The sequence below is a fragment of the Chanos chanos genome, chromosome 9 (assembly GCF_902362185.1).
Source record: "Chanos chanos chromosome 9, fChaCha1.1, whole genome shotgun sequence".
Lineage (NCBI taxonomy): Eukaryota > Metazoa > Chordata > Actinopteri > Gonorynchiformes > Chanidae > Chanos > Chanos chanos.
The window spans coordinates 900,817-924,816 of NC_044503.1; the positions used below are offsets into that span (position 1 = coordinate 900,817).

Here is a 24,000-nt window from a genome sequence, read left to right on the forward strand (position 1 = left end):
TGTGTGTGTATAACTCTGTGTGTGTGTATCTATGTATAACTCTGTGTGTGTGTATAACTCTGTGTGTGTGTATCTGTGTATAACTCTGTGTGTGTGCCTGTGTGTACGTGTGTATCTGTGTATAACTCTGTGTGTGTATAACTCTGTGTGTGTGTATAACTCTGTGTGTGTGTACGTGTGTACCTGTGTATAACTCTGTGTGTGTGTATAACTCTGTGTGTGTGTATCTGTGTATAACTCTGTGTGTGTATAACTCTGTGTGTGTGTATAACTCTGTGTGTGTGTATCTATGTATAACTCTGTGTGTGTGTATAACTCTGTGTGTGTGTATCTGTGTATAACTCTGTGTGTGTGCCTGTGTGTACGTGTGTATCTGTGTATAACTCTGTGTGTGTATAACTCTGTGTGTGTGTATAACTCTGTGTGTGTGTATCTGTGTATAACTCTGTGTGTGTATAACTCTGTGTGTGTGTATAACTCTGTGTGTGTGTATCTATGTATAACTCTGTGTGTGTGTATAACTCTGTGTGTGTGTATCTGTGTATAACTCTGTGTGTGTGCCTGTGTGTACGTGTGTATCTGTGTATAACTCTGTGTGTGTGTATAACTCTGTGTGTGTGTATCTGTGTATAACTCTGTGTGTGTGTATCTGTGTATAACTCTGTGTGTGTGTATAACTCTGTGTGTGTGTATCTATGTATAACTCTGTGTGTGTGTATAACTCTGTGTGTGTGTATCTGTGTATAACTCTGTGTGTGTGCCTGTGTGTACGTGTGTACCTGTGCTGTCGGTGCGATGAGAACTCTTCCCCTTGCTGCTCTTCTCCTTGCCTTTACTGAGGGCCAGTTTGGTGGGGATCTGTTGCTGGACTCCACCCTGTTTGTGGAGTTGGTTGGTGGTGCTGATGAGATGGATAGGGACCTCTGTCTTGGAGGAGAGGGTGGTGGTGCCGCTCTCTCGCCGAGGGGGAACGTCAGGACGCTCTGGGTAATCGGCCAGTGAGACGGACATGCTGGAACGCAGGAGGGATTTGGAGGGCAGGGTCTGGTCCACAGACGCCCTCATTAGCTCTCCGTTAAAACTAGATGACAGAGGAACCTGGAGAGAGAGAGAGAGAGAAAAGACAGATACGGTCAAATATGGTCACACAGCTCAAACTGTGGCCACAAGAGCTGAACCAGATCCCTCGTGTGTGTAGGAGGGGGTCTGTGGGCTCCTGTGTGTGTATGAAGACCATAAAACTATCTCACACACAGAGGAAATTTGTTTGTCTGTGTCTAACCTTTCCACTGCTTAAACAATTGTGCTCTATTTTTCAACTCAAGTGTAGTGTCAGTCAGATAAACTTCTTTACATGAAAGTGTCATTAAAACATTGTCCATCATTGTCCAAACTTGCGAATTTCTCCCAGTGTTTTCAGTAGGGGCAGCAGGAGAAGCTGAAGCATGTGATGGAGACCCAGTGAGGACCAACTAGACATAAAAGGGCATTAAGAGGAGTATTTGGATTCAGAGGAAAAGTGGAGGAGGAGAATTTCAGAGTGGCTGGATGGGTGAAAAAACAGGAGGAGGGACAAGCAGGGGCAGAAAGAGAGACAAGCAGGGGCAGAAGGTGTTTCATGGACTCAACAGAAAAAAAAAGTCAAGTAACAACTGAAGTATGTCCCAACAAAAACCTTAACGGTGAGAACAAAGTTTTGATCCCAGTGAATCTTCTGTCAGGTCACTACTGCAAACACTCCACTGAAACACTGGAGCCTCTCTACGGCCCACGTCTCAGAGAACCTCCATCTCAAGAGCTCACGTCAGCACACATTGTTCCTTTGTGTTCCAAGATGTGGAACCGACTGTAAACGGTGGGTTCCCTGGAGCAGAACACAAAGAGACTGACATCACTCAGACTGTTAGCGCTGGCTGTGGGCCAGAGTGAGTGTAATCAGAGGCCCCGGTCAGGTAATTATATGTTAGAGGTTTTCTCAGATACCCCCGAGCTAAGCTTCTTTTCCTTTCCCACCTTCTACTCAAAACAGCATCTGGAAATTTGGTCGATGCTTGGCAACGTGAAAATGTTTGGCTTGAGGTGTCTGAAAGAATTTCGGAAATGACAAAAATTCTCATGAAAGGATAAATTATGTATTATTAGGGTTCAAAATGATTTCAAACTTTTTGGCATCCTTCATGCAGACGTGGTCAAAATTTGCTGATGAATAAACACCAACTAAAACTACGACTTCAACTCCTCTCTAATTCTGTATATGGATTTAGAAAACCTTTAAAGAATGCTGTGAAATGATGAAGATTTTCTCCTTAGACAGGGGGTCAGTTCAGACCAGTGAGACAGACCTCGGTCACCCTCATCAAACACTGCCAAACAGCCAAGGGCCTGAACTGCCCCAGGCTGAAGAGCTGGAGTCACAAAACAGCACAGGACAGAAATATCATGAAATGAACAACTCTGTGCAGAAATCAAGTTTAATCTATGCATCACTGTGGCTGCTTAGAACTGTGCAGCAGTGCAACACCGCTGGGGGCGAAACATGGCCGTGTGAACATCTGAGTCCCCCCAAAACTACTCCTCCATTTACGACAGCTGACTGCACTCCACACGCTCGCCCTCACAGAAAACACCTCAAACTTTGTCATTTTCAACGTTTTCATTGTGCTGAGTAATGTGTCTCACGTTCCTGTTTTGTCTACTACTAAAGACCTGGAACGCTGTAAAGATGTTTTCAGTCTGAAAAGTCACAACACGTGCAGGTGTCCTGGGGAAAGCTGATAGAGACTCCAGCGTGTGGCGAAACATGTCCGGGCACGGCTTTATCTTTTACACCCATACACACCGCAGCGTGTGTGAGACCACAGAAACACACCGACTGAGAACGAGTCCTTCAATGAGAAATAACAGCCATGACAATGTGACATAGCTGGGATGAGATCACTTTGGTAATGAGGCCTGAATTCTCTCTGGCAGAAACACTGCTCTCCGCAAAGAAAACCCCCGTAGCCTGCTCACAAAACACACTCCAATCCTGTCACACACATTCAGCAAATCGGTGTGTGTGTGTGTGTGTGTGTGTGTGTGTGTGTGTGTATGTGTGTGGAGGGCAAACATCATGTGCTTTAGGTTCACCTGTCATGACAAGGGTTTGAGGGTGACCCACAGGAGAACTGGTCACGGTGTTTGATCCTGTTAATCACCTCTGACGCCCTTCAGATCCAGATCTACGTCACATTACTCCACTCTGCCCTCCCTTCGTCCAATCAGTGCGCATTCTATGCCGCCCTAATCCAATCAGCACACAGCACAGCAAAGCAGAGGGTCATTCAGAGGGTCTTTCAGAGAGTAGCATCCAAAACTCTGGCCCACATGAAAGCCCTCCCTTGTCAGGGCTGGATTACCATCTTACAGGTAATTTGGTTTATCTGTGTTTCAAATGTTCTGTGTGTGTGTGTGTGTGTGTGTGTGTGTGTTAATGTACTCATTTAAGGGCAGACAGACAGCATGTCTCTGATGGCCTTAACGGGACACGTCTTTACAGGATTATGAGTGTGTGTTTGTGTTTAGGGGAAAAACATGTGCAGAATGCCGTGGCTGCTTGTGGTGTAGTGATGCAGGTTTCTGCTTTGGTGCAGTCACCAGTAATTTCACCACTATCATTCACTCAGACACACTGCATTATGTTTTACCACTATAGCACAACTACATTCTCCACTTTTAAAAAAGGCACACTGTGTGCATGTGTGTGTTCGTGGAAGGGGCAGGTCTGGGTGAGTGAGTTTATCTCTGTTAAAATACAGCGTTCTGGGATCTGTTTCCCAAGGTGCTCCTATCTGCCTGCAGTATTTGCAAACGCATTGTGCTGGACAGGTCGACAGAACTAAAGCCACACTGATTCCAACACACACACGTGTGCACACACACGCGCACACACACACACACACAAAACATACTGCGCGATCGCACTGATTGATGCCCAAGCAGAGAGGACTATAAGGGAAACTGGGGGGTTAGTAGCAGAGGCAATGAAGATTGTGAGGAAAAACAGAGTGGACTGGGGAAAAAAAGCAAAGGATTGTGGGAATAGCACAGAGGACTGTGGGAAAGGCACAGAGGATTGTGGGAAAGGCACAGAGGACTATGGGAAAGGCACAGAGGACTGTGGGAAAGAGAGTGAGGATTGTGGGAAAGGGAGAGAGGACTATGGGAAAGGCACAGAGGACTGTGGGAAAGAGAGTGAGGATTGTGGGAAAGGGAGAGAGGACTATGGGAAAGGCACAGAGTACTGTGGGAAAGTCAGAGGACTGTGGGAAAAACAGAGACGTATTCAAATGGATGTGATAAGCCGTGTGTTCAATGTTTGCCCTGTTACACAACGCGCTCTCCTCACAGACAGCCTATCTGTCCTGTTACCCTGTTCTACAGACTGTGGGACTGAGGGTGTCTGGATTTCAGTTTTCTATACAGACATAAAACCTCTTTCATGCAGCTTTATCTATAAATGTTCAGCAGTTTTCTGGAATGGGGCCTCGTGTGTACGTGAGCCAGAGTCGAAATTCTGGAAAAACTGATCCAGCAGTTTTCCAGATCAAAACCTAGTAACTTTACTGGAGAAGACCCAGATAGACTCCAGTATGTATGAAGCTGTAAAATGGCTGGAGAGGAGGATGTTTTTGATGTCGCATTTTCCCTCATATCAAGTTGACCTGGGAGATTTAGATCAGCTTAAGAAAAGTTAGCAAAACCAGCAAACCCAGTATCATACATAACACCACCAGTTCTTCACAAAACATTGTAAATTAATGACACTGCCAGCAAATCAACACTAGACAGAATCAGTTCGCCTGCCATTTTGTTTAAAACAAAGCATTTTTCACTGTGAAAATTAGATTGCACATCCTGCCTTTCTGGGATTTTCGCATCATGTGTGAACACGCTTATTCCAGCACCGTGCCGGGAACGGTGTGCCAGTGTGAAAGGAAGTATGCACCTTACCCAGCAACGCTCTGGGTCTTATGGGGGAGAGGGGCTTAAGTCTAGTCCAGGACTGAGAGCTCATTTTAATGGCAAGAATCTGCGTGTCCTGGGAGGGTCACTAGGACAGGGCACTCTGCCAGTCATTAGCCATGTGCTGCTGAAGGCCAGACACACTAGATCTCCCATTGGGACAGGAAGGTGAAGGGAAGTGGGGCTTGGGTTTGCACTGGAGGACTGGCACGGCGGACTTTCCGTTCTCACCGGCAACTGGAAATGCCAAACTGGGGAGGATAAAAAGGTAAAAAAAAAAAAAAACGAGAGAATCGGTGGAAGGACTAAGCATCACCTGTGCAGCGTCCTGTCCAAACAGTCCAGCGTTGGGGACAGTGTTGTGTTTCTTCAGTTTCTTCTGCTGTTCCAATCTCTCTTTCTCTCTCTCCACCGTTCTGGTGGACTCTCTCAGACGCTCCAGATCCTGCTGGTATTTCTCCCTCTGTCGTTCTAGCTCCTTCCTTTCCTCCGCCAGCCGTGCCTCCAGTCTCCGGCACTCCTCCTCTCTGAGCTGTAGCTGCTCCTCCATCGCCTGGGTCTGCAGCCGATGTTTCTCCCTCTCCCGCTCCCAGCGAGCCAACTCCTGCCGGTGCTGGGTTTGCAGTTTGTGGAAGTTAGCGAGCTCTTCCCGCTGTTTTTCCAGGTTTCGCTGTTTCTCCTGCTCCAAAAGGACGTTACCCCGGAGACGGCTGCCTGGGCGATCCCGTTCTGACAGAGACGCTCGCTGTAGCTCAATATGACTGTCTTGCTGAGAGATGATGGCCTTGGGAGAGAGAGAGTTTGATGAACAGAGTAACAGAGCTGTAGGAACAGTGATCAGAGGGCAGACATACAATAACATTCAAGCGCTCTGTATCCATACGCATGAAAACACACGCACATACACAAACACACACAGCCTCTTACCTGCAAACTGTATAGTTTCTGAGACAGCTCGAGCACACAGTCAAAAAACTGATGAGAGAGAGAGAAAATATAAGTATGGAACTCCATCTGCCAATCAAAGTCCTGATTAATACAGACCCTAGGTTAAGCTGACTGAGAAGAGTTTGACCAATTGGACAGTGTGTGTCCACACAGAGACAGAGGAGGTCATGAAGTCAAGACAGCCTAGCTACTGTGAGGTCACATGAGCATGATCAGAGTACACAGGCATGTCCAGGTCTCACGCTTTGGCAACACAGCAAACAACTCCACAGCAAATGTGTGTGTGTCCCACCTCTGCTCCAGGGAAAGAATTTGGCAAGACAGGGTTCCAGGTTCCAGGAGAGTCAGATTCATCAGCCTGAGAGAGAGAGAGAGAGAGAGAGAGAGAGAGGGAAAGTCACGAAAAGAAAGGGGTCAGCAGTTTGACATTAACCTAGTAAAAAGTGGAAAGTTCCTGGCAGCTGTAGCCTGTTGGTCTGGTTGTTTGATAAACACTGAACTGTACTGGACACCTGCAATGTGAATCACACCCTGTCCTTTCACTTAAGAGTGCGCACGCATGCACACTTGTGTGTGTTTCAGGGTGTATGTGTCTGTGTGTGTCAAAGAGAGAGTATGTATCTGTGTGTGAGTATGTGTGTGTGCATCTCACCGATTCCTCCTGTCCACGGGAGGGGGGAATGTCCTTGAGCTGTCGGTCAGAATAGAGAGAGAGAGAGAGAGAACGTCTGTGAGCTTGTGCATGTGTGAGTGTGTATTTGTGCAGGTGTGCACATGCGAGTCTATGTGTCTGTGCACGTATGTACATGTGTGTCTTACCGATTCGTCCTGGCTGTGGGTGGTAGCAATGTCTTTAAGCTGTGGGTCAGATACAGCACGTTGGCCTCTGTCTCTGGACTTACTCAATGTCTTATTCACACTGCAGTCTGCAGAACACACACACACGCACACACACACACACACACACTTAGCATTCAGTGCCAAGCCAGTATCAGAGCTGTAGGTTAGTATGCGAGGACTGGTTGATTGTTAATGCTGTCAGTGTTGGTCTGTTAAATATTACATATTTCACTTCTCACAGCACTTACTGCAGTTAACAACCACCATGCAACAGCTGCGGTTTACAATCAATAAGTACGACTGTTCAATACCTACCGCTATCCCATACCAGTACCTCTCTCACTGTCCCACACCAATACCTCTCTCATTGTCCCACACCAATACCTCTCTCACTGTCCCATACCAATACCAATACCATTGCCACCCACTCTCTGAACAGTTATAAGCTATGTGGTCTTCACAACATGGCTGCGTGGAGTGTGCAGTTGCACCGAGGTGTGTAGAACATTTTGGAGTGAGTGGAGTGAGTGAGCATGTAAAGTGTGTATTGTCAAAGGGACACTGTAGTGTGTTAAAATGGTGTTGTGTGTACTGTGTAAGCCCACAGGGCGGGGGCTCTTACCCTTCCTGAGGATGGCAGGATTGCTGTCGTAGCCTCCGAATGTGCCAGATCTCCTGGGTGGAGTCCCGGAGCCCAGGTTCTCATCCACACGCAGAGGAGGGTCTCTCACGACAGGACCCAGCAGGTTCTGCAAGTTCTCCACTAAGACAGATAAACAGGCCTTTAGAATCCTCTCCCCCCCCTCCTTTTTTCCCTCTCTTTCCCCCACCTCTACACAAAATATAACTAAACAGTTTCAGATGACACTATTAAATCAAATGACACTGATCTGAGATCAGAGTTAGAGCGCTGAACTGACAAGCTGACATTAATCTCAGATAGTCACTTGACTGGCATTTCCATGCTGATCCCAGCTCTAAAAAACAGGTTTCACACAAAAGCTCTGATCTTTCAGGTAAACACAAACCATGAAAACATACTATTACACTAATTCAACGCTGAGTCACTCACACACTAACTCACACACTAACACAGAGCCTGTCACAGACACACTAACTTTGGGTAAACCTATAAATCTTTATTGTAACTGTGTAATAATATACTTAAATATTAAGTAATATACTTAAATAAGTGTTCCTGTCTGTAGGTGGAATGAGCTTTTCACACTGCTGAAGGAGGTGGAGGGTAATAAGTGTTCCTGTCTGGAGGTGGAATGAGCTTTTCACACTGCTGAAGGAGGTGGAGGGTAATAAGTGTTCCTGTCTGGAGGTGGAATGAGCTTTTCACACTGCTGAAGGAGGTGGAGGGTAATAAGTGTTCCTGTCTGGAGGTGGAATGAGCTTTTCACACTGCTGAAGGAGGTGGAGGGTAATAAGTGTTCCTGTCTGGAGGTGGAATGAGCTTTTTACACTGCTGAAGGAGGTGGAGGGTTCTCCTGATGCTGAGGGTAAGTATGTGGTTACCGTCTGTGATGGCGTCTTTGAGGAGCTGCTCTCCCTGCTGCAGGTCAGAGGTGTCTCCTCGGAGCAGGAGGCGACAGCGTGAGCTGGTGTCCTCCACGCCACCCACAGACTCGGACAGATCGGCAAAGAGCTGGAGCTTCTCGGTCAGACACTGTGTGATCTGGGCGTCCTTCTGTGACAGACGCTCTGTCCACAGGAAGAGAACATATCCAACATGAGGTAAGGGAAGTAATCACTTTTTTATGAAAGTCACTGCTTTATTTCAGCTTTGACTGAATTAACATATCCATCAAGACTGGACACATTCATTTAATTTTACTGAGTAATGTCTGTCTCTTCCGCACACACACACACAGACACGGCAAAAATGAAGACTGCTGCACCCTCTAGTGATTCTTAAAGGTAACAGCAGCCACGGGCATCACTAACAATGATCAGAATAACTAACTGCAGTACTCTGTCTGTGTGTGTGTGTGTACGCACGTGTTTGTGTGCGTGCGTGCGTGTGTGTGTGTGTGTTGTGTGCGTGTGATGGTACCTTGGAAGTCCTTGAATCTTGAGGCTCGAGCCGCCTCTTCCTCATTGTAGAGCCTCTCCTCTGTGTGAGGACAACTGGACACACACACGCGCACACACACACACACACACACACACACACACACACACCCCAGAATTAGAGTGGCAAGAGTACAAACACACACAGTAACACACAGTAACTCCTCACTCACTCTCAGACACACACACACACCTCTCCACAGCCTGTCGAATGTGGGAGATCCAAGTGTTTCTCTCCTCCTTTGAGGAGGTGTGTATCTCATACATCTCGGGTTCATTGGAGGAGGCGCAGATGAGGAACATGGCTCTCTCCTCGTGGGCCACCTCCCTCACTATCAGCTTTTGCAGGGAGATCACCGATGGCTTGTTGTCCTGGCGACAGAGAGGGGAATTATGGGCAAATCAGGCGTGAAGGGATAAGTCGGGAATGATCTATTTCTCTCGAACAGACACAAAGTAAAAGGCAAAGCGTTTCACAGCGTGCGTGGAGACCCAGCTGCTGGTAGAGAAGAAGAGAGCAGCATGTATGATTGACAGACTCTCACCACGGCAGAGAAGACGTATCTCTGGTCCTTCTCCTGGATGAGTAAGAGGACGTCTGTACACAGCACGGCCAGGATGTCTGACAGCAAAACACACAGATTCTCACTCATTCACCCGCTCTCTCATTTTCACTGAATAACCAATTCTCTCTCATCTCTCATGGCCGAACACTGCTGTCCATCTGCAACTCTGTTCACGCGACATTAAACCAATACATGGACATTACATCACTTTATCCTGATGGGGGGTTTTCTTTCTTTTAATGATTTCACGAATATTATCACTTAACGTTCTAAATTTCCCTAAACGTTTGTTTTTCCTCTCTCACTGACACGATCATGGTCCAGGTTGCCCTCTAACACATGCTTCTGAGGCAGTCTTTTGAGTTAACTGGATTAACAGTTCAACTGGACCACACCACTGGCTGTGCCCACCCCTCACCTTTCAGTCGGCCAGAGGCAGCCTTCCAGTTCACCATTCCTTCATATACTAGCTTGCGTCTTCCCTGAGAGATGTCCTCCTTCCGGAAAATTCGTCCATCTTTGATCTTGCCCAGGGATTTGGGTTCCATCTTGGCAGCGATCTCTCTCAGACGACACTCTTTCTCATAGTCGTTAACCTGGGCGTCCACCTGGACAATGGTGTCCTTTATCAAACCCAGTGCTTCAGTCAACGCCTCATGCTCCTCTGTACCCACTGGAACACACGCACGCACACGCACGCAGACACACGCACACAGACACACGCACACAGACACACGCACACGCACACAGACACACGCACACAGACACACGCACACAGACACACGCACACAGACACACGCACACAGACACACGCACGCGCACACACACGCACGCGCACACACGCGCACGCACACACACACACACGCACACAGACACACACAGTCAGGACATATTGCTCCTTCCAGGGAGTTACATACACACTCTAACAATACTGATATGTAACAATACTGAATCCACCGAGTCTCGCTGGGTGGACACTGACAGGATGTGACATCACTAACGGTCAGTGTGGAAATTCCTCCTGACTGTCAGCTCATTCTCTGATCCAAAGTCAGAGGAAAAAACAAGATTCAAGGTCCACACGATGCCCAACACTCATCCTTTAACTCTGAGGACATAACTGGGCTCAGGAGGACACTGCCGGACTTGTGAGGACATTATATGCACTGTAAGCAGGGCTTTGATATGAGGAGACATGTAAAACATCAGTGCTCTGTCTGAGGCTGTGCACGTGCCTGGTGTGTTGTGCAGGATGCGCTCCACTAACACAGGGTATTTGGTGATTCGCTGAGTCACTAAGAGAATACATTCTGGCACTCCCAGCCTCCTCACAATGGACAGATTACTGATTTTCTGAAAGAAAGACACACACATACACACATATATGAACACAACACAGAAGATAGTTCAGCCAATGCAATATTCAGTATCCTCAGAGTTCAGCTGCCAGACCCATGTTCAGACACACTAATGGGTCTAATGCCTCCCTGGTTTTGAGTGTTTGGGATTCTGGTCCAATCCACAGACATTTTGTTTCTTTAACACGCAGCTAATGCAGCATCTTTAATACAGCAGAGCACAAACAGACTGTAAGAGTGAACAGAGTGCGTGGTTTTGGACAGGTCTGCCATTTCGCCACAGCCAAACCAGAGAACCGTTCTCACCCTCATGAGGCTCTGGAACTTTCTGTTGCTCTGCATCTTTTCTTTGTAGTAGCTGACGGCTTCGCTGTGCCGGCTGCAGAAATCTCCATAACAATCCTTCATCTTGTCACCCACCTCCCCCGAAAACTAAAACACAGGACAGGAAATGTAAGCAAAGTGCAGGATAACAGGAAACACTCAGAGAGCTGGTTCCAAACACCCAGGTGACAGTAAACCACACTGTTAAAAGGTGCCTTTACAAACAGTCCCCCATAAAAATACGTTACGCTCCAACAAGTCATGACTTCTGACAACTCTGGTGACCTTTGAGCTCTGTGGAGTAAAGCTAGGATAGTCACACGAAGCAGAGGGCAGTGACGTCTTAATGGTAGCTGTGAAATTTTGCATATTCAGCCTCATCAGAACCAATCAGATATTCAGACAGCAAACAGATCCTTCAGGATCTCCATCCGCCTGCAGTCTGTTCTGTTTTTGGTTTTTTTACATTGTTAATTAACGTGTATTATACCTGTTGTTTTACTTTACCTGAGAAATGAGAATGTCCCCAAGCGTGTGAATGCAGTAGTTCCTCTCGCTGCCCGGCTGAAGACACTCTCGCCGGCGATCTTTAAGGCGGGACAGGAAGTGGGTGTGGATGTCTAAGAGGCCGTCCAGTCGCGGAAAGAGACAATCTATGCGCCGCTCGTCAAACTGCAGCGTTTCACGCAGCTCTCGCCCATACACACACAGCATGATCTTCAGAGTCCGCACATGATGCATCTCAGTCTGAATCAGCTCTGAAACACACACACACACACACAGAGACAAACACACACACACACACAGAGACAAACACACACACAGACGCACACACACACAAAGACGCACACACACAGACGCACACGCACACACACAGACAAACACACACACACACACACACAGAGACAAACACACACACACACACACACACACACAGACAGACACACACACAGACGCACACAGACAGAGACACACACACACACAGACGCGCACACACACAGACGCACACGCACACACACACAGAGACAAACACACACAGACAGACACACACACACACACACACACACAGACGCACACACACACACAAAGACGCACACACACAGACAAACACACACACACAGACCATGCACGCATGCACACACACACAGACAAACACACACACACACAGACCGTGTACGCATGCGCGCACACAGACACACACACACACACACACACACACACACACACACACAGACCGTGTACGCATGCGCGCGCACACACACACACACACACACACAGACCGTGCACGCGCACACACACACACACACACACACACACACACGCATCAACTTTTAATACCTGATATAAAACACGTTTGGTTTGATTTGTGTGCATGGATGAGGGCTCTCAGAGACTCCCTGTTTTTATCCCTGATTTAACTCACACACTAACACACACCACCAACTCACACAGCAACATACACTACAATACAGATCAACCCACCCACACACCAAGTCCCACTTTAATACAAACACCACCAGCTCACACAGCAACATACACTACAATACAGATCAACCCACCCACACACCAAGTCCCACTTTAATACAAACACCACCAGCTCACACAGCAACATACACTACAATACAGATCAACCCACCCACACACCAAGTCCCACTTTAATACAAACACCACCAGCTCACACAGCAACATACACTACAATACAGATCAACCCACCCACACACCAAGTCCCACTTTAATACAAACACCACCAGCTCACACAGCAACATACACTACAATACAGATCAACCCACCCACACACCAAGTCCCACTTTAATACAAACACCACCAGCTCACAAACTAACACTCAGAGGTGTCTCTGTGGTCTAACTGGGGTCTGTGAGTGGGTAGGGGGGGTAGAGAATATGTCTAATAGTTTGAAAAATGACACATACCATAAATGACGTCCTGTCTCTTGGTTGTCTCTTTAGAGTGTTTCTTCAGAAAGGCCTGCTCCACAGCCAGACTCCAGGACTCTGCCTCAAAGTCCTGGGCCACACACTCCAACTCTGCTCGCAAAGAGGCATAGTGTGAATCTAGACAGAGAGAGAGGAATTATATCAGTTACTACAAATATATACATGTGCTAACACACACACACACACACACACACACAGACACACACACACACACACACACAGACACACACAGACACACACACACACAGACAGAAGGGTGTGTTTCTCTCCTACTGAGACTGATGCAGCACGGATCCTAAAGCCTAATCAGTGATCCAGTCCTTTAGCTGTTGTGATGTAGTGTGAGCAAACCGTGAGCATACGATAAGAGCAAACCGTTCAGTTTTAATTCTGCTATATTTCTGACACTGGCTGCATTAAGAAAATGCAGTCTGCTTAAATCAGTAAAACAGTTACGGGAGAGAGAGAAAGTGTAGGCTACATTACACTAGTCTCTAATGACTTTTACATTCACTTCAATGACCATGATCACACTTTGTTTGGTATCAGGTTTGTTATAATGTATGTTTCTTCAACGACAGCACTATGGCGTATGAATACTGAATATTAATGGATATTTGCTGATGCATCACAAATCTGTCCTCTGTTACTCGACATAGGGCATGCTCTGACCGACAAGCTCAACAAAAGGGCGAGGGAGTGTTTTGCTTCGAGCAGTGGGAAGACACACCTATTTCACAGTGACCAACACACAGAGAGAGAGAGAGAGAGAGAGCGCGAGAGGGAGAGAAACACAATGTTAAAAGGAAATGAATTTTATGTTACTAAATAATGACAATTAAAGCAGCCCGTGTTGGATCGATACAGATGTCTGCATTGATTCAGTCATGACTCCCTCCCTGCTCCGGCCCGACACACACGCTGTTTAATCAGGGCATATTATAAACATTTAGCTCAGTGCTTCCATTCAAACTGGTGGATCTTCACGCCCCTAACACACACACACACACATATATACAGAGACACAGACACACACACACACACACACACACACACATATATATACAGAGACACAGACACACACACACATATATACAGAGACAGAGACACAGACACGCACACACTCACACACATATATACAGAGACACAGACACGCACACACATATATAGAGACACACACGCACACACACACTCACACACATATATACAGAGACACAGACACAAAGCGGGTAAGACTGAACTCTACAATATAATGAGAAAATAAAAGGTAATTATAACCGTTGGATAGCAGGACATCTCTCTCTCTCTTTCTCTCTCTCTCTCACACACACACACACAGAGTCTGCTCACCTTCTACGATTACAGACTCAGCCGTGGAGGGAGCCAGCGACACGGTATCTTCAGAAAACCGCTTCAGCTTGAACCCGTCCACTTCATCCATGTCTCCCAGGACAGAGCTGAACCAGAGAAAAGGATCAAAAACAAAACAGTGAAAAAGGAACTGAAAAGGAGCAGGAAGCAAATCCCTGCAAGCGTTACCATTCCATAAACGACCTGAAAAAGCAATGACACACAACACTGACAGTCTCAAACATTTTAATCCAATCAAAATGTTTCCCTAACGTACATGCTTCATCTGTTACTAGTGGTTACAAGCTACAGTAGTAGAGACTGAGTAAGGTGTTTGACTGACGTGTTGCTGGTACTGGGAGTGTGAGCTGCGTTACTGGGAGCTGTGGTCAGAGCGTTGGTTCCCCTGGTCATTCCGGGAGTGCGGGGCGTTCGTGTCCGCGTCCAGCCATCAGCAGTGGGCGGCAGGGCAGAGCAGGGTTCCCTCAGTGCTGCGGAGAAAGCGGAACGGTCAGTCCGACAGTACCTCCGGAACCAGGAGCGAGGCAGAGAGCCCAGGAAGCGGCAGGTGAGAAGGTCCCTGTGCAGGAGCATTCGAACCCCCAGTCGGCGAGACAGACCCCACGCAGAGCTGTGAGTGTGTCTGCGCTGGGAGCCGTGAAGCCTGCTAACTGCTAACTCCATTCCGTCTCACGCACAGACACTCCACCATACAACACACACCCACGCGCGCGGCTGCCCAATCAGCACGGTTAAAGCGCTGCTCCTCGGCTGCGCGAGGGATTTATATGCCAGAGCAGCCTCCTAAAACTCGTAAGAGAAGCTTCCAGAACTCACGCATGCCCCTTGCTCGCCCTTTCTCCCTCTCTCTCCCTCCTGTGGAGCTGATGATGTTGTGATGCCGCAGCCTCTGGTCTGTTTCAGAGCGAGATCAGAGGAGAAGAGGGAGGAGGTTTAAGCCTCTAACGGAGGAGCAGAGTCCTGCTGCTCCCCAGAGAACTGACAATCAGAATATAATGACTACACCACAACACCGCACACTGGTCAGTTCAATCAAATCAAAATCCATCTCTAACAGATACCAGCTACACCACCACTGTGAGCCCTGTGTCTGTGTATGTCAGAGCTATTTGTGTGTCACAGACACAGGGTGGGCTGCGTGAGCAGGACCGCGCCATCACACGGCGGGGCTGGAGCTGAGTTATGGAGACGCAGAGTGTGTTTGGACACACAGCGATACACACACATGGAAAATGGAGACAGTTTCCTTCCCATTATGTGATCACCTTTGTAATCAGTCAGTTTAGTGTTGGACAGGGTGAACGTGTTTGTGCCTGGGGTGTTCCTTTACAGGATACTGACTGTCAGTGAACCAATGTTCAGGTGACTCATGCTAAATATCCTTATGGCCACAAGGCTGAACGCAGTGACTTAAACACAGCACTTAACACGGTCACATGCTTTGTGCTAAGTGCACATATTCTGAGCTCTGAGGCTGTGTAGTGACAGAGTAGACAGTGAGAGATGATACAGCATCCAAGGTGGTGACATTTTTCAGGTGTGTGAAAACTGGAAATTGTGTATGTTTCTTTCCAGGCTATCACAGCACAGTACACATAAGCTGACAATACTAATGCAATATCTTTGATTTCAATCACAAAAAAGCAAAAGGGGGAGGGGGGGGGGGGGGGGGGCTACCAATGATTGTGATTTTAAGTACAAACTGCATCTGAAGTCTCGTATATCAAAGGCTTGTGTGTAGTCTTCAAAATGCTAGAGGGTCAAAGCGTTAAAGGTGGAAGCAGGAAGGAGGCCAGCGTTTGTTTTGATGCTGGAACACAGCTGTGACAAGCTGATTAGTCTTCCAGGTTTCGGTAGCCAGTGACAACAAAGTCCTTAGTCTTGGCCTAATTTTGCGCTGTTGGGCTTTACAGTGAAAGTACGGATGCGTTTGTTGCTACTGGAAACTGTGACCTCTAAATGCATGAGAGACAGCTCTGCAGTAGTGCTCCCCTAGTCCAGAGCAAAGTCCCACACAGTCAGGCTCAGATCTGTCTGGCATGTTTATGCCCCTCTGGACTGGAGCAGCCCATATAAAGCCTCAGGGCTAGAGTGCTGATCGAGGATCAGATGTTGGCTTTGATTATCACAGAAAAAAAGTGAACTGATCAAGGGGGACTGATCCTAGATCAGCACCTTCCCTCCAAGAGACCTGACAGAGACCTCAGGCTTGTATGAATACTGTGGCTCTTACTGAAGACTATACCTCATGCCTCTGCCCTGAGTAAAGCACAAAGCATTTTAAACATCCAAACAAAGCTTCTCCTATTTAAATGACTTAAATCAGTGCAGTTTAAGTGACTAATACTCAGTCTTTTCAGGAAAAACCGGACGCACAGCAGGTGCGTCTCTGCCGAATGTTCGGGGACAAAAAAGAAATTTCCAGGTGTCTTCAACCCTGGGCAGGAACACTGAATACTTTGTGGAGAGTTCTTAAACCAATTATCAGGTCTCAGCAGGGCGATAGCTTACTGTGAAAGGTGCCAGAGCTTTAACGAGGCATTTATAACCTCAGGAGAGACAGACTGACCGGACCACAACCGCAAAACAACCCGAATGGTACACACACCCATGCGCACACACACACACACACACACACACACAGAAACACAAAGGAATATTTGCATATCATTTATGGCTTTTTGCAGAATATTTAAGTTGTGCAATTTTTGTCCAAATGTGTCAAAGTGAACTGATGTGAAAAATCAGGTGGGGATGGCTCTTTCTGTGCTGGAGGAAGCAAAGAACAATGAACCTCTGGGGAAAAAAATATGTCTCTAGGTTGAGCTATCGTCTAATGAGACATGGCTTTGGTGTGTGAAAAGCATATTGGATTGGCACATCTAATACACCCCCCAAATTAGCCCTTGTCCCCTGGGTGGTCTAGAACAGGGGTTTTCAGCTCCTGCCTGTAGACCCGCCCTCTTAGCTCTAGAAAAGAATGTCTAACACAGGGCCAGAGATGGATCGATGGCCGGTACGTGTTATATAAGGACTGCGAGTCCATGTTTGACTGACTCACATGATGTACTCAGCAGGCAGAGTGAAATGCCAAAACTCAGGCAAGGACACTGTCATAACTCAAGCTGCTTCACAGGGTTTGCGTTGAAATGAGAAACTCTGAGCAGCGCGGGAACACGTTCACGTCACAAAAACCACCTTCTCTCCTCACTGTTACACCGAGTTACAAAGTTACGCTATCAGACGCTAACACGTGGATGGGGGGCTCTGGTAAACGAATAAAACCGTGGACGTTCCCAACACTGGCGTTCAGCTCTGCTCTGGGCCGGACCCCCACCCCTGCTCTGTCAGGTGTCTCTCTGCGCTGTCAGGCCGGACCCCCACCCCTGCTCTGTCAGTGTCTAAGTCAAACACACTGAAAAGAATCGTATGAATCCCTCATTAAATAAACCACATCATGTAAAATGTGCTTGCTGCTCAACTGAGCCTAATACCTGAGAGCATTCCTCAGGGGGGGGGGCAGGGATCTGCCCACAGTGGGAGGTGGCAGCTCCACGTGAAGCCCCATCATATTTGCAGATAAATACAGATTAAGAATGATGAGAGTCATTAAGTGGAGGTTAATGTCTGAGCTGGGATCTGTGCTGACACTGACTCTTCGAGTCAATCCTTCCCCATGAGTCTCAGTGTGAGCGGAGAACAGAGAGGCTCCGTTAATTTGCTACCCAGGGACCACAATCAGCCGCTGCTCTCAGACACAGGGCTCCACATCTGTTAAACTGACCAATCACAATCCAGCGTGGGGGAACAAAACAAGTGGCTGGTAATTACCCTGATTGTGCAAAAGCCACGGACCACCAGAGCTAACTTACACACACACACACACACACACACACACACACACACACACACACACACACACACACACACACACACACTCACACACACCCACACACTCACACAAAACCCACGGAGCACTAAAGCTAACTTACACACACACACACACGCACTCACACACACACACACACTCACACAAAACCCACGGAGCACTAAAGCTAACTTACACACACACACACACACTCACACACACCCACACCCTCACACAAAACCCACGGAGCACTAAAGCTAACTTACACACACACACTCACACAAAAGCCACGGACCACCAGAGCTAACTTACACACACACACGCACTCACACACACACACACACTCACACAAAACCCACGGAGCACTAAAGCTAACTTACACACACACACTCACACAAAAGCCATGGACCACCAGAGCTAACTTACACACACACACTCACACAAAAGCCACGGACCACCAGAGCTAACTTACACACACACACACACTCACACACACTCACACACACTCACACACACTCACACACACTCACACACACTCACACAAAACCCACGGAGAACTAAAGCTAACTTACACACACACACTCACACAAAAGCCACGGACCACCAGAGCTAACTTACACACACACACACACTCACACAAAAGCCACGGAGCACTAAATCTAACTTACACACACACACACACTCACACAAAATCCATGGACCACCATGGTTAAAGCCATAGGCACACAGTAAAGACATAAACTCACACACACATATACACACACTTACATACTCACATAAGTGCACAAGCACATTACACACACTCACACACATTTAACACACACATGCCTGCATGGTGAGGGAGAGAGAGCGAGTGCGGGGAAAAGGGGCCTTAAAGAAACTGCTGTGGACAAATCAGGGAAATGGTGGATGTGAGTGGAAAGATAACAGACATTATGATTGGTCTGTGTGTAAGATCATTTGAGAGATATGTCCTGGTTGGTTTATTAGTGGTATAGAGTGAGAGATGTCATCTGATTGGTTTGTGTGTGTGAGAGAGACTGACAGATGTAATCTGATTGGTTTACTTGTGGTGATGTGGCATTAGGCTGACGTACCCTGGGAATGAGGTGGACCAGCTCCTGAAGTCCTGTTCACAGGGTCTTTTGGCTGCAGACAGAAAAAAACAACAGTAGGTGACGTGAAGACACAATAACACGATGGTGAACTGACACTCACAGATCTGAGTCGGGCACTGAACCTCAGACAATAACTGTACAGCCCAGAGAAACGCTGACTGACCCAAACATCAGCAAACCCTGGAGCAGAAGCCCCATCCTGTATGAGTGGACATTTCTCATCAGGCCCCCTCACAGACAGGCGCTCACTGCTCATCTGCACACACTGCCTCAACACACCATGCACTGTATGTGAATGGAGCTTTTTACCCCTGAGTGGGCTGAACTCAGTGTGTGTGTGTCTGTGTGTTTGTGTGTATGTGTGTGTGTGTCTGTGTGTGTGTGTGTGTGTGTGTGTGTGTGTGTGTGTGTGTCTGTCTGTGTGTTTGTGTGTGTGTGCGTCTGTGTGTGTATGTGTATGTGTGTGCGTCTGTGTGTGTGTGTGTGCGTGTGTGTGTGTGCGTCTGTGTGTGTGTATGTGCGTCTGTGTGTGTACATCTGTGTGTGCGTGTGTGCGTCTGTGTGTGTACGTCTGTGTGTGTGTGTGTGTATGTGTATGTGCGTCTGTGTGTGTGTGTGTATGTGCGTCTGTGTGTGTACGTCTGTGTGTGCGTGTGTGCGTCTGTGTGCGTACGTCTGTGTGTGTGTGTGTGCGTCTGTGTGTGTACGTCTGTGTGTCTGTGTGTGTGTGTGTGTGTATGTGTATGTGCGTCTGTGTGTGCGTGTGTGCGTCTGTGTGTGTACGTCTGTGTGTCTGTGCGTGTGTGTCTGTGTCTGTTGTGAGGTCTTACCCTGGCCTTGCTGCCACTGCACTCCGTCAACAAACTCTTACAGTTCTTATGCACATTCACGGCACAGTCTGAAAAAACAGAGAGAGAGAGCGAGAGAGACAGAGAGAGAGGGAGAGCAGGAAAACAGCTATTTATTTTCATTCTCAAAACCACTTCATCCACGTGTTCTCTGTCACACGCAGCAGTGGATGGCCGTCTCCTTAGAAACAGCGTTGTTTATTCTCTCACTGCTGGGAGGATGTGGACCATCCACCTTCCCTGAAGAGACTGAAACACCGTCAGGAGGACGGAGGAGTTGATAAAAAGGCTGCTGGCGTCTGCCCGCCACTCCTGAGGTGTGGGCAGCAGACCTGTTATTTGTGGCACTGCAGGGAGGACAAACTCAACATCTCGAAAGTCACTGTGTGTTAATGGAGAGAGTGAGAGAGAGCGTGTGTGTGTGTGTGTGAGTGTGTTTTAATGAAACGCCAGACTGGGAGTGTGTGTGTGTGTGTGTGTGTGTATGTGTGTGAGTGTGTGTGTTTTAATGAAACGACAGACTGGGAGTGTGTGTGTGTGTGTGTTTTAATGAAACGACAGACTGGGAGTGTGTGTGTGTGTGTGTGTGTGTGTGTGTGTGTGTTTTAATGAAACGACAGACTGGGAGTGTGTGTGTGTGTGTGTGTATTAATGAGAGAATGGCACACTCTTTGTGCTGATTCTAAACACACAAATGCTGGTCCTCTCAATTTAGTGTGTGTGTGTGTGTGTGTGTGTGTGTGTTTAAAGCACCAGTGGGGAGTGTTTTGTGCTGGCCATTTCAGACTTGCTGTCCTCATTAGAAATGGAGTCTGATGAGAAAACAGCTCTGTTAAATCACTCAGGTCTTCCCCTGTGTCACTCCCCTATAAACAACTGAGCCCTTAACACCACACACTCACCCACGACCGAGTCCTTAACATCAAACACTCACCCACAACCGAGCCCTTAACATCAAACACTCACCCACGACCGAGCCCTTAACATCAAACACTCACCCACGACCGAGCCCTTAACACCAAACACTCACCCACGACCGAGCCCTTAACATCAAACACTCACCCACAACCGAGCCCTTAACATCAAACACTCACCCACGACCGAGCCCTTAACATCAAACACTCACCCACGACCGAGCCCTTAACATCAAACACTCACCCACGACCGAGTCCTTAACATCAAACACTCACCCATGACCGAGCCCTTAACACCAAACACTCACTCATGACCGAGCCCTTAACACCAAACACTCACTCATGACCCAGCCTGCAACACCAAACACTCACTAACAACCAAAGCCTCAACACCAAACACTCACTAACAACCAAACCCTCAACACCACACACTCACTAACAACCAAACCCTCAACACCACACACTCACTCACAAGGGAGCTTGCTATGCCAAATACTCACTCACAACCAGGCCTGCAACAACATTCACTCACTCACTCACAACTAGGCCTGCAACAACATTCACTCACTCACTCACGACTGAGCCCTCAACGCCAAACACTCCCAGTCTGTGGGGACTGGTATTTTCATCAGACGCCACTGTGGGATTGTTATTATCCAGAAAACCACTGTCCCGGAAAAACACAAAACATTCAAACCGCAAAAATCTACACTAGGTTTTTTCCTGCCACATGACCAAGGTCAGCACTGCCTGGTGTTTTCACTTTCACGTCACCCTGTCATCTCTTTCTGACCACATAGTGGCAGAACTCCACAGCTCTCTCCTGGTAATCAGATGACACACTTCTGCAGAAAACTGGCCATCTTGCTGACAGAGTGTGATCTTTTGTTGTTGTTTTTAGACATAGAAAACAGAGAAAATTTTACAGAAACAGCATAGATCAGGTTTCCTCAAATCCAGTCCTGGAGTTCTGGAGTCCAGAGGGTTTCTGCCCTCACCTCCTCACCTCCCCACAGTGGATGGCTGACATGAAAAACCAGCTGGACACTGGCCCACCAGGCCTGGCGTTGAGTTCATTTAGAGCTGTTGAGATGTCTCACTGTACAATCAGCAGCATTAGAAACAAACAGCTGCTGGTTGGAGTCTGGTTCTTAGTGATCACTCCCTGTTCTTCCTGTTTTAGAGTGGGTATAAGGAAGGTACCCAGACACTGACCTCATCCTTACACCACTGAGGCAAGGAGAGCACAACTATGTCACACGCACGCACCCACACACACACACACACAGACACACATGCACGCACCCACCCACACACACAGACACACAGACACACACACGCACGCACACGCACACACACACACACACACGCGCGCACACGCACGCATACACATGCACACGCGCACACGCACGCACACAGCATACACACACACACTCCTATCTCTCATGCACACACACACAAGATGAATGCATGCACATATGCACAGACACATACACACCATGCATGCACACAGGCACGCACAGAGACTGAAACACTGTGCAAACACTTAACAGACCTTACAGTGCACATCTGTTTATTGAGTCTGCCCTCATAGGACCCTAAACCCATGTCTGTGGACTCATGAGTATCATCTGAGTATCCAGAATGAAAGTATGTGAGATGAGTTCATGTCAATATTGTATTCTGGTAAAAAAAAAAAAGGCAAACCCTAACACAGTCACACCTCTGAGTACACAGTCGTCACTCGGGATCCACGGGGGATTGGTTCCAGGACCCCTCGCCGATACCGAAATCTGCGGATGCTCAAGTCCCTTATGTAGAATGGCGCAGTATTTGCATATGAGACATCCTCCTGTATACTTCAGATCATCTGTAGATCACTCATAATACCTCATACAGTGTAAATGCTATGGAAATATCTGTTATTGTTTAGGGAGGAATGACAAGAAAGAAAGGTCTGTATGTGTTCAGTGCAGACGTGACCATCGTAGGCCTAACGACACAGTACACGTCAGGGACAGCGTAGCGTTTTTACATACAGCAGGGAGCGTCTACACATCACCTCCTCCGCCTGGATTCAGCGTAGTGCTCAGCACGCAGCAAATTCAAGTTTAGCTTTTTGGAACTTTCTGGATTTTTTTTTTCCTAATATTTTCAACCCACAGTTGGTTAAATCCATGGATGCGGAACCCGCAGATACAGAGGGCCGACTGTACACTTATCTGAGCTCAGTGGAGCGCTTTGGTGTGGCTTGACACTATAACAGAAACCTGTCGTCCGTACACAAACTGAAACAGGATGTTTGGTCAGGCTCCCCACTTCCACCCTATGTTTCATCAACAGCTGAAAACGTGGTCATTTATGAGAAACAGCAAAACCAAAACACAACGTTCAACCTGATGAACCTGAAAATCATACCTGATCCTCCTGAAGTTCGCTTTTTCATGCAATGTTACAACAAAAACAAAGATATGATTTTACATCAGTAACCAAACTTTCTATGCATATTAATCCAACTATTGATTTTGTGAAGTAAATCCCAGTCTGTGTTTTTGAAACACTGGTGTTTTGATCTAATTCAGGTTTTTTTTGTGTGGTGTCGAGGTCAAACCCAAACACATATCCAGACTCCAGCATGTGCCCGGCCTGTGTCTGCCAGGCTACAGCCCACTGGTGGAGTGTGGTTTGGAGGGAACACAAACAGAACTCCCATGTCTCAGGCCTCAGGGCATTTTCCACTTTTCACTGGACACTCAAAGAGATTCTACACATTCTGCTGGATTCCATTAGACCAGTCAGGACGGAAA

The 24,000-nt window shown here is 47.5% G+C and overlaps 1 protein-coding gene across 1 annotated transcript in view; it reads right to left on the reverse strand.

Moving 5' to 3' along the window:
* Positions 1-24,000, reverse strand: part of arhgef18b (rho/rac guanine nucleotide exchange factor (GEF) 18b) — a gene marked incomplete at its 5' end in the record, with an annotated part of 51,518 nt that overhangs the window by 4,070 nt on the left and 23,448 nt on the right. Inside the window, 19 exons of the mRNA XM_030784169.1 lie at positions 780-1,098; positions 5,321-5,788; positions 5,932-5,979; positions 6,245-6,310; positions 6,772-6,878; positions 7,415-7,555; positions 8,317-8,502; positions 8,855-8,928; positions 9,065-9,243; positions 9,417-9,493; positions 9,856-10,110; positions 10,673-10,790; positions 11,102-11,227; positions 11,627-11,877; positions 13,051-13,191; positions 14,425-14,531; positions 14,768-14,915; positions 19,411-19,462; positions 20,262-20,329. Coding sequence (XP_030640029.1) covers positions 780-1,098; positions 5,321-5,788; positions 5,932-5,979; positions 6,245-6,310; positions 6,772-6,878; positions 7,415-7,555; positions 8,317-8,502; positions 8,855-8,928; positions 9,065-9,243; positions 9,417-9,493; positions 9,856-10,110; positions 10,673-10,790; positions 11,102-11,227; positions 11,627-11,877; positions 13,051-13,191; positions 14,425-14,531; positions 14,768-14,915; positions 19,411-19,462; positions 20,262-20,329 — 2,931 coding nt within the window. The remainder of the gene's footprint in view (positions 1-779; positions 1,099-5,320; positions 5,789-5,931; positions 5,980-6,244; positions 6,311-6,771; positions 6,879-7,414; positions 7,556-8,316; positions 8,503-8,854; positions 8,929-9,064; positions 9,244-9,416; positions 9,494-9,855; positions 10,111-10,672; positions 10,791-11,101; positions 11,228-11,626; positions 11,878-13,050; positions 13,192-14,424; positions 14,532-14,767; positions 14,916-19,410; positions 19,463-20,261; positions 20,330-24,000) is intronic.